This window comes from Benincasa hispida, chromosome 7, assembly GCF_009727055.1.
Source record: "Benincasa hispida cultivar B227 chromosome 7, ASM972705v1, whole genome shotgun sequence".
Classification (NCBI taxonomy): domain Eukaryota; kingdom Viridiplantae; phylum Streptophyta; class Magnoliopsida; order Cucurbitales; family Cucurbitaceae; genus Benincasa; species Benincasa hispida.
In genome coordinates this window covers 39,641,560-39,653,683 of record NC_052355.1, presented here as the reverse complement: position 1 = coordinate 39,653,683, position 12,124 = coordinate 39,641,560, and the positions used below count along the sequence as shown (strand labels likewise).

The 12,124-nt window shown below is 29.7% G+C and overlaps 1 protein-coding gene across 1 annotated transcript; it reads left to right on the top strand.

The window, feature by feature from the left end:
- Positions 1-3,481: 3,481 nt before the first annotated feature.
- Positions 3,482-6,459, top strand: LOC120081676 (lipid phosphate phosphatase 2-like). Its single transcript, XM_039036749.1, has 9 exons — positions 3,482-3,711; positions 3,900-3,987; positions 4,087-4,296; positions 4,425-4,512; positions 4,652-4,761; positions 4,860-4,950; positions 5,048-5,236; positions 5,354-5,413; positions 6,062-6,459. The coding sequence occupies exons 2-9, from the start codon at positions 3,925-3,927 to the stop codon at positions 6,253-6,255; spliced, it is 1,005 nt and encodes a 334-aa protein (XP_038892677.1). The 5' UTR covers positions 3,482-3,711; positions 3,900-3,924; the 3' UTR covers positions 6,256-6,459.
- Positions 6,460-12,124: the final 5,665 nt, after the last annotated feature.

Genomic DNA, 12,124 nt, shown 5'->3' with positions numbered 1-12,124 from the left:
AAATTCAGATAGGATTGGGCCAATCCGAATTTTTAAAAGTGCAACCCGAGTCCAACCCAACCAAAAAAAACATAAAAAATTCAATCCAACTCAACTCAAAATTAAAACGAATCCAACCCAATTCTTACAATTTGAGTTGTTTAATCGGGATTGTTTAGATTGTTGGGTCATTTGAACACCCCTACTTTCAAATATTTTAAAAATTGTGTTGAAATATGATATAATTAATTTTATCTTAATCTATCAATTTAAGTTCTTGGGTTAATTAGTTATTTAACGTAGAAAGGCCCTTCGTTTGAACTCGGTAAATTAATTTTTCTCCTAATTGATATAAAATACTATTTGTTAGATTTTAAATAAATTTTCTAATCTACAAGTGAGGATGACATGAGGGAAAAAAATTGTAGAACGATATTTAGTGGGTAGATACTAATGACATTAGTAAATGAAATATTGAATTAGTCGAAGAGGTCAAATTATTGATCACTAAACCTTGTTGTATGAGATAATTAACATTGACCCACCAATATGAGAATTTGATGATGGGGATGATTCACCACTTCAAAAATATCTTGCAAGTGGCCATTCTCTTATATCACTTTTCAACATTAGTCAATATCTATCTTAATTCATATATAGACATTATTGAATGATGGTAATTAATATGGTAAGCATCACACTCTTTGTTTTTTTTTTTGTTTTTTTCCTAATATATTAAGAGTACTTTGATTCGAATCCTTTAGAGTGCGTTTTTTTAGAATGTGTTTGGAGTAAGGAATTAATTATTGTAATCTTAAATTACTATAGTTGGGTTATAATAGTTTGTATTCAGGATGTAGATTATTTTAGTTTAAGTTATAATAGTATTTGTTTTAGTTGTAAACTATTTTAGTTTGAGAAGTAAATAGCAGACACTTTAGCAAATAAAAAAAGAACGATGAATATAAAATAGTAAAAATGGTAGCAAATAGAGTTTTTGAAATAGTATTGACGGTACCTAATTGAGGATTTTGAAATAGTATTGACTATTGATTACTATAATTTTAAAATTTAAGCATTTTGTACTCATCACTAAATTTTACTCTTAAATTTCAATTCAATTCTTACTCTCATTTTTTTTTAATTACGTAATAGAAACTTAAATCTAAACTTCACATATCGTGCTATATACATATGACTTCAAATATTTGTCCAATATAAATATACAGAAGATGAACGAACATGTGCCAGATTTATAAAGGATTTCATTTAAAATTCAATAATAGAGAACTTAAAAAAAAAAAAAAAAAATTATACAAAATTTAGAAACGAAATATCATGTTTGAAGGCTTATAAACTTTGTTTCTATTAAGACTTATAAACTAAATTATAATTTGCTTAAAAACTCAGTATATAATAAAAATAAAATGAAATAAAGAGTTTTTTTTTTTTTAAACCACACCTTTTTTTAGTTAAAATATCATTTTAGGAATCACACTTTTGGATTTATTTGAGTCGTTTTATGTTTTGGTCCTAAATTTGTCAATAAATTTTAAAAGTAGTCTCCGACTCTCTAGGGTTAGCTTTGAGTCGCTTCTTATTTGACTTGATAAATAATAATAAATATAAATATAATCCAAAATTTCAAGAGGAAAGACTTAGAATTGTTGTATTTTAGACATATAACCCTAAACTTGCTACTAAAATTATTTTAAGAACGATGAAAATTGAAATTTGAAAGTATTAAAGTAGAACGGGTCTCGAAATAATAGTAACTAATATGATATTTGAATTCCTCTTATAATTATATAAATGAAAAACTATCGATCTCGTCGATTCAAATCTTTTTTTCTCTCTCTTAAGAAGATCTCCTTTCCAAGTTAGAGGATGGGATACAAGATAAAAAGACACCAATCCATAAAAATTCCAATTGAAAGGTGAGAAATTTTGATGAGACGGTTGAATTGTAAATAGAGGAGTGTTTGGGTGTGCCTCTTTTCCCACCCTCAACCCAAACATATCCAATCCTTAATTCTCATTGGTCCGTTTCCGTTCTTAACTGACCCAACGGTGTCAATAGAGTCAACAGGCCCAACATCCACGGGCCCACTTCACTGCTACAACAACTACATGTCCAAGCCCATTCAATCAAACGTAATTATATTTATAAAGTTAAATAAATTTAACCATTCACCTATTAAAAATATCCTAAAATTTTAAATTTTTGTATAATAAATCATAGCAAAATTCAAACTTTTTACAAATTGATTTTTTTTTTAAAAAAAATTAAACTAGAACCCTAGACTTTAAATTTTGTTTTAGTAGATTTGTAAGTTTTTTAAAAATTAGAAAGCTCATATATTAATTTGATACTTTGAAAGTTTAGATATAAAAACTTCAAAATAGACTAAATTTATAATTTAACCTAATTATACATATTACCAAATAATAGATATTATTTTAGTCTTTCTAACTAAACTTCAAATTAATAATTGATTAATAGTTTCTTTTTTATTTTCATAATTGTGATGAGTAGATCGTACTATCGACCTTTGAAATAATAATAAACTAAGTTGTGTTTGAATTCAAAATTATTGATTATTAGTCAATAATTGTTATATATAATTAACTTTTTGTTATTAAAAACATAGCTCAACAATGAACCATTAACAAATGTTATATCTACGACTTGTTTTTATAAATTACTAAATTTATTATGTTATTTATTTGAAAAAATTTTATAGATAGAAAAAATGTCAAATTATTTATAGAAATATTTTTTTAAAAAAACTAATAGATAGTGATAGACTTCTATCAGGTCTATCACATAGAATTAATGATAGACTTCTATTAGCATTTATCAAAGAAAATTAAATTTTACTATTTTATGTAAATAGCTTTCCTTATTTTTCTGGAAAATCTCTCTATTTGTTTTATACGATTATGAAATTAAAAGTTATTTCTAATAATGTAACTACCTAATTATGCTTACATGAGATCTGGATTAATCGCTCAAATTTACAGTATTTAAATACAAATTTGCATGTAATTTTGTTAGAATGGCCAAAATTAGTAGAGCCATCATTGATTTAGTTGTAAATAGTATAATTTATTTTAATTTAATATAAAAAAAATTAAGTATTAATCAATAAACTTTGTTATATATAAAATGTTTTTATAATGTTGTTATATACTTAATTATTATTTAAAAAAATAATGGGAATTGTAATTACTCTTTTAAAAAATGGGGGTTTAAAAAATATTTATACAAAATAACAAAATTTAATATTCTTTAATAGAGATTAAAATGTTAATTAGTATTTTTATAAATAGTTTGACATTTTTTGTATGAGTGAAAAATTATTTTAAAAAATTATTTTAATTTTTTTTTTAAAATATCTATCTACTTAATATTTTCATCGTAATTGGAAACATTGGTTTCACCTTCCGAACCCGGCAGGAAGGTGTTTTAGAGGACATGGAAAAAATCGCTACCAGTACGCGTAGACGAACATTCAAAACTCCCAATCAATGGGGAACTCATTAAAGTCAACGACTCGAACACTTCAAACTCGTCTTTTTTATTTGATTCCATTCACCAACAAACGGTTAATCGCCGTTATTTTCAATTCACCGCCGTCGCCTCCGTCGTCAACCGTCGCATTCGGCCTCTCTGTTTCACTATTCCATTTCAATTTCACCAACAATTCATTTTCCCCCCCTTTCTTTGAGGTAATTAAGAAGCTTCCAACTTTTTCCTCATTTCATTGTTGGAATTTGATTTTGACAATTTCTTTTCATTCCCATTGGAAATTCCACATTTTTAGAGAAAAAAAGGGAAAAAGAAAAGAAAAGAAAAGTCTTGTCAAAATCTTTGGTATTTATATATTCCGTCACTAATTAAACCATAATTCATTTAGAAGTGAATCACATCTCTGTTCATCAATGGCGTGGTGGAAGAATTTTCTCTCTCTCTTTTCTTTCCGCAGTTCCTCAAGTAGATTTCGGGTCTGTTTTCTCTTCAAAAGGGTAGCTTTCTTTTGCAAAATCTTTGTTGAATTTTGCCTTTAATTTAATTCTTTCTTTCTTTTTGGTCATTTCTTTCAGGAATTAGATCCTGCAGCACATACAATAAAATCCCATGGAGCCAAAGTTGCAAAGAATCATTTACATGACTGGTTGATTCTTCTGCTTCTCGTTGCGATTGAAGTGATTTTAGTGTCAATTCATCCATTTTATCGCTATGTGGGAAAGGATATGATGACAGACCTTAAGTTTCCCTTTAAAGATAATACAGTTCCTGTTTGGTCTGTCCCTGTAAGTACTTTCATGTTCTTCATATCAATCAATCACTTTAACTTTTGCAGCCAAAAAAGATAGATTTTGTCTATGTTTTAAACAGAATTGATTTTTCATAAATCATGATATCTTTGTTTGTTTGTCAGTTGTATGCTGTTATATTGCCTATTTTGATATTCTTAATCATCTACATACGGCGGAGGGACGTTTATGATTTGCACCATGCCATTTTAGGTACGGTTTTTAGACAACAAAGACAAGTTGTTTCGAATGAATTTCTAAGTCCCTTTTAAGCACTTAAAAAGTAGTTCCAAAGACGCACTACCAACTTTACTTTCGTTTTACTGACATATTCGTTTACTCTCATGAATAGGCCTCTTGTTTTCTGTATTAATCACTGCTATCATCACCGATGCTATTAAGAACGGCGTCGGTCGCCCTCGGCCAAACTTCTTTTGGCGTTGTTTTCCCAATGGAACAGAGGTACTAAACAGCCATTCTGTCCAAAATTTCCTTGAAACAAAACTTATCTTCTTAGAGCTAGCCTTATGAAAATGTGTCGATTTTTCTCATCGATTCAGGCATATGATCGAACGGGAAATGTGATATGTAACGGGAAAGAGAGTGACATAAGGGAAGGACACAAGAGTTTCCCAAGTGGCCATACTTCATGTAAGCTGCAAAAAATGGTTTGTAATGTGGTATTTTAAGGACATGGTTAGTGATATGGTTTGATTAATTTAAGACAAATTTTTGTTGTCTTTTGTAGGGTCATTTGCAGGGTTAGGATTTCTTGCCTTTTACTTATCTGGAAAGATGCAAGCATTTGATGGGAAAGGACATGTTGCAAAGCTATGCCTTGTGTTTCTTCCTTTGCTTGGTGCTGCACTTGTGGGAGTTTCTAGAGTCAATGATTATTGGCACCATTGGCAAGATGTTTTCGCTGGAGCTCTTATAGGTTTGTCACAAACCTTTCAAACAATTGATTTACAGTGATGAGTTTAAGGATTTCTGATTTGTTTTTGTGAATTTTAATGATTGTTTTTGTACTGTTTTTTCTTTCTCTTTATGACAGGATTGGTTGTTTCAGCCTTTTGCTACCTTCAATTCTTCCCTCCTCCCTATAATGACAACGGTAATGATTAAGTGCTCAACAATACTTTTTGGTATTACTCGATAAGTCATTCCAAACATACTTTAAATAAATGTTTTAGTCTTTAGATTTTTTTTTTTTTTCAAACTTTTCGGTTGGTTTTTCTAGTATAAGAATTGTAGGGTATGAGGATTTGAGCCTCTAACTTCAAGGGAATGCATACATGTCAATTACTCGATAAATTACAGTCATGTTGGCTTCTTTTAGGTGGTTTAAACTTTAGAGCTTATTTGAGATTTTATCCAAATTTCATACCTCCTTTCTATATATAATCATGCGATTTTCTGTTTTGTAATCGTATTCAATTATGTGACCCTGAAGTGAAAATTTCGAAAATGTCATTTAAATTTTTTTAGTAATAGAAAAATGACTATCAAATGCACATTCAAAAAGCTGTAAAAACACAACGTACAACTCTACTTCCCATTAAATCTCTTGTTTTAGATCACCAATGCCAAACACACTTTTAGTTGTCTGTCACAAGCGAATTTCGACGTTTACCACTAATAGAGATTAGAATTGAAAATTGTTAAAACGTAAGGAACTCGAAAAACATGGAACCGTGTTGTTAGTGTTTATTTTCTCTTGTTATTGCATAGTTTGATGTGCAAATGATTGTATTGGTTATAGGATGGGGTCCATATGCTTACTTCAAAGCACAAGAAGAGTTCCATAGGAGCAATGGTAATGCAACTCAACCTGTAGCCATTGTTGATGTGCCAATTGAAGAGTCAAGACCAAATGGCAATAATGATATATATTTTGAGCCAACCCCTTTCCCTAACCAAACCTATGACCAAATGGAAATGGGGGCAAGACAGTAATTTTGTTTCTTTACTTTTTCTTCACTATGTGTATGTATGTAGTTTTTTCCTTTGCTTTTGCTTGTCATGACAACTTGCTCATTTTTTTTGTGTGTGAATATTTTAGTAGTAGAAGTGATTGAAATTTATATTTTAGAAACATTTCATTTGTATTGTATCTTTTGGTTTTTATGATAAACTTATGAAAAGTATGATATTTGATGAGTTACAAAATTTTAAACGAGAGATTTGGTAACCTTTTCGATGGTTTGAAGGTTTGAATTCATAGTCAAATTCTAAAAACAGAAAATGTTATTTAAATGTTATTTAAATGTTATTTTATTTTATTTTTTAAAATTTCTAAAGCAAGAAAACATAGAAAGTCATGGATGTAAGTAATGTTTATAAGCTTAATTTTAAAAAACTAAAAACTAAGGTTTCGTTTGATAACAATTTCATTTTTTGTTTTTGAAATTTATGCTTGTTTTCACTTAATATTCAATTATAGTTTCACACTTGTTAAAAAAAAAAATTCTAGAATTTCTAATAATTTTTTTTAAAGTTTTGAAGATTAATATTTTTAGTTTTCAAAATTTGACTACTAATGAGATAATAAAATAAAGAGACTTATGATTGGGAGTAGGGTTTATAAGCATAATTTTCATAAATCAAATAATTATCAAATTAAACTTTTTTTTCTCTCTTACCCCTTGGTTTAATTTCTCTTCTAAATCTCGCCATGTAAGTTTATTATTAGCTGGTTTTAACATTTAATAAAACATGTGTAATTTAAAATATAGAAAACATGGTGATTGAATTGAAACTTTTTTAAAAATAAAAATTCAAAAAATTATTTTAAAGGACAAAACTGTTGAACATGTTTACAAATAATAGCAAAATATTACCATCAATCTGTGATAGATCGCGATAGACTACTATCTTTGTCATCATGATACAACTAGACACAAATAGTCACAGTTGGCAATAGACAGTGAAATTTGTCAATATTTATATATTTTTTTATTTATTTTTTGCTCTAAATATTATTGAGATATATGATTTTGCTAGCTTAAGAAAGACATTTTTTTTTCTCCTGGTTTTGGTGCATTTTTTTTCTCATTTTGTACAAAGCATTCTACTTTGCATAGCGTAATGATGAATAGAAAATTTGTTAATTTCTTCACAGCAAAACATAAAATAAAAGGACATCAACCTACCTTTTTTGAAAATGAGATGTTGAGAGGAAATATTTAGTTTGAATTTGGCAAAATTATAGTAAAATAAAAAAGCACAAGAAGACAACATTCCAATATCTTTTCTTCAAAGCAAATTGGGGAAATGGAATAAAATCATACAAAAACAAGAACAAGCAAAGAATACTGTGGAGACTTTGACCAAAGCCCTTTTGAAAAGTCACCTTCCCTTTAAATCATTAGTAGAACATCTTAAATAATTATTTATTATTGATAATTTCATGTAAATCTAGACATGATTTAATAAAGGTTTAAATCATATTCTTGTTTCTTAACTTTGAATTTTGTTTTATTTTAGTCCCTAAACTTTTAAGAAGTGTTTATTTTGGTATCTACTATTAAAATTATGTTAACTCTTCAACAAAAATGTGAGGGAGCTTGTATTTTTGGATGAGTAGCTAGGCTCTAGATGTATTAAGCAAGATGAAGCAGAAGTAAAATGCAAACAACCCATACATGCCAAAATATTGAATGACCAAAATTTTGAACTTAAAATATCTTTTAAATTCTCCAATTTTGCCACTTTATTCAAAATTGAAACTCTAGATTTTTTTAGCATAGCTAACTTTGTGTCATAGCTCCTCCCATAATCCCCCTTTTTTATCCTAGGAGAAGATGTGAAGACAGCTGATGCCAACCCTGTTATGACATTAATTGTCCATCCTAACTCTCAACCTGTTCATCAGAATCTTAAGCACCTAATACACAATTATAAACATTCATTCCTCAAGCAAACTTAACCAAAATAGTTAGAACATATGCTCAAGCTTATACATATTGTCACACCCCTCCCCAAGTTATCCTCTTAATCCAAAAAGAGATATGAAGATAGCAGTTGCTAACCCTCTTATGACAACTATTGCCCAACATACTCCTGTGAACCTGTGTCTTTTGTACTTGTTAAACCTAATTAACAATTTATAAAACTCTAGAACTCAACACATTCTCAGCTCAAAACATACAAATTACTACTAATTAGAAAAACAACTTTAACATACTTATTTCAGAAGAAAAAAACAAACTTATTTACAACATCCGTATAACATCAACTCTACCCTGTTCCCCATGACATGAACATAAGACTAGATTAACCAAATATGATGAGCCACCTAAACTTCAAATTTTTTTAGGGTTTAAGAAGTGACTGACTGGTAAAACTACTAGACCTTGGGATGTCGACTTCTACATGGAGAGAAAAACATTAAAAAAAAAAAAAAGTGAGCTGGAAAGCCTAGTGAATGACTTCTTTTAAGAAAAACATGTTTTCTTAACTCATATTATAGACATATTAATAATAAAACATTCTCATTAACATAACAAAGTTCATAAATAACATTTAGGAAATAAAGAAAACATAACATGAAACCCTGGTTTCAAAACCCATCAACATATCCTGTAGAATACCTCTACTCCTTTGCCTGAACATGCGGGAGAGCTCTTTTGCTCGATCCCTACTAATCTTAGTTGAGAGAGAGCCCTTTTGTTCGATCTCATCAACGTCGATAACATAAGTTTTATGTGCACGTAGAACTGAGTAGGATCTTGCTTACCTTACCATACCTTCAGTAGCAAGGATTGTCATATAACTGGGTACCCATACCTTTAGTACCATAGCTTAGGAGTAGGTTTTCATATCATCATACGTGTTAACATAATTAAATAGCATGCTTTCAACTTTCAATAATCAATGGATAACTTATTTAAATGCTAAGTCATGACATGAAAACTTAAGTAAAACACATGGAGATTCCATACGAAAAATGTCTTTAAAAACATCATTCATGCTTTAATTCAATTTTTATTACTAAAAGCATGCGTTGAACATTAAAGTAAGAGCAACTATGTACTGAACATTCATAAGTAATACCATATATGTCTTTTTCATTCCGTCAAAAATCAATTTTACAGTATACCTAGAAAATATTTTGAAAACTAGTCACTCACTGTTTTAAGCTACTTATCCAGGGGGTCTTATACTAGTAATTCATCAATGAAAACTAGTCACTCACTATCTCGTGAATTATGCAATTAATCAAAACAACATGCTCGCAAATATAAAACAGAATAATAAATTATGGTTTGAAACCCTTACCTTTGAAGATCATTCTTCAAGTAAAATCCCTCAAATCGATAAGAACACTATCACGAGAATTCCTCTGTATTCTCTGGATGAGAATTCAGGAAGTGTAGGTTCTTTAATTGATTTTTTTGTTTTGTCATTTGAGGTTTTGGATTCAATTAGTTACCAAACAAACTTGTTTTTAAAAAAATTTAAAATAAATTGGTTACCATACCCTAAAATTTTATTATGATTAAAAAACAAAGTTGCATATCCATATAAGAGATTATTAATTCTCGGACAAACTTAATAGTTATATTTAAAATTAATTTGGAGGACTAAGTTTAATTCCCCCCTCCCCCTCCCCCCTCTTAAAATATAGAGTTTAAAAGAAATAAAACTATGTCCCTTATGTTCTTTTAATTAGATCAAAGGATTGTCCTCATAGATAGGAGTTCATAACTCATTTAGAATTAAGGTTAAGTCACCTATGGTCATCCTAGTGAAATATTGAAACTCTGTCCTTTATGTTCTTTTAATTAGATCAAAGGATTGTCCTCATAGACAGGAGTTCATAACTCATTTAGGATTAAGGTCAAATCACCTGTGATCATCCTAGTGAAATGTTGGTTTTTTCAAGTAATGGTGTTTTAAAGAGAAACCAATCATTTCGTGGTCCGATCTTATATAAACTCTTTATGTATGATATCCCTACTCACATGTCTCCACATGAACAATATGACTCATATTGTCTGAACGTTTACAACTCATGTAACAATTACAAAGTGGGTCATATTCACCGTGTTACCAATATAAGACACCCAACCTTATCATTTACTACAAACTTTTTAGGTTATAATTTGAACATGAACCACTTGAATGTCTACCACATATTGTTCAAGTGACATCATATAACCTTGGATCTTAGTTTATTGGATTGAATTAATGCAATCTGAATGTCAAATAAAATACCTCTTGTTTTATCAAATAAATAATTTTTTTTCTTTCAAATAGAAACGACAAGATATATGATATTTAGGATACTAAATCCAACGCATACTATACACCGAGCAAGCTCCAGATGCATAGCAAGGCAAATATGGTTATACTATTTACTGAGTAATCTCAAGGTAAATAGTAGAGAAACATGGTCATATGTGCATGCGGAGCAGCCCTCAAAAGGCAAGCACCCCGACACACGACCCAAAACCTATGTTGTGTCAAAGTGGGTCTCAAAGACTCATGTATATCATGACTACACTACGGAAGCATATTCACATCAGTGTTGTGGGAAATCACTATAGGCACATCGATCTAGTGATTTGAAAATCACCTCAAACTTGAAATAAGTCTTGTCACTTATGAAAACCCTACTTTCAAATAACTAGTAAATAATTTCAAAACCATGATATATTTGGGAATTTGTCCAAAATAATCCCCTTTACTTTTCACATTTTAAAAATAGCACGCTTTCTAAAATCTCATTGAATTGGTTTTTCTCGAGCCTTTTCAAGCGAGATCAGGCCTGAGATTGTGTTTGAAACGTAATGAATTTAAATTATCAAGTCATGTGAAATGACGAAAATACCCCTGCTTTAAACCCTTTCATATATACAAAAAACCCTTCAGACGATCCAACTCCTCAACTCGCCCGAGATATCCCTGCTTTCTCTGTGAAATTTTCCTTCTCCACAGTTATTTGCATCTTTAAGCTTACTTATTTTAGAGGTATTTCCCTTTTTAAGTGTATTGTTTCATTTTTAATTAGAGGTTAGCTAGGGTTTTTTTAATGTACCTAAAGTATGTGAAACAATACTTCTAACCCTTTCATATACATTGAAATTTGGGTTGATAATTATGTATGTCGCAATATTTGTTTCTTTTTTGTGTATGTAGTCTGTTATTGATGATTTTATGGAATTTTCCCATGCTATTTCGACTGAATTTGTTTGAATCTCGACTGAGATTCGATGAAGTGGGTCCGAGATCATTTGGAAATGTACTGAGATTGGGTGTAATACCATTGAGTTTTGGGATTTTTGTATACGATCTCGGGGTGAATGTAGTTTGAGTTCATCCCCTAATCTCGTGGCACGTTGGTGTAAATGAAGGGATTAAAGCCCCACGCAATAGAAAAAATCAGATCTAACTCTAGTTTTGATGCCAAACATATTTGCATTGTAAAACAAACCTAGGTTAACCATACATTTTCAACAAAATAAAGAAAGAGGGAATTTCTTACCTTTAGACGTCTTGATCAAAACAACTCCCAAAAGACCTTCACTAGTATCCTCTGATAGATTTTATGAGGCAGACGGTGACATCCTCTCTTCTCAATCTTAAAGTAAGGGGAAAAAGAAATTGGGAGGACAAACCTTTTTTAGAAAGAGTTTTTTTTCTTTGTCGTTCACACCGAGAAACCGAGGGAGAAACTCCCTCTCCCCTTTAAAAACTTAACTCCCCAACGTGGGAGTTATAATTTTTTTAATTAGTTAATTAATTAATATTATTAATTAAAATAAATAAATCTAATTTTAATTTATTTTAATTAATTAATAATAAATATATTCAATTTAAC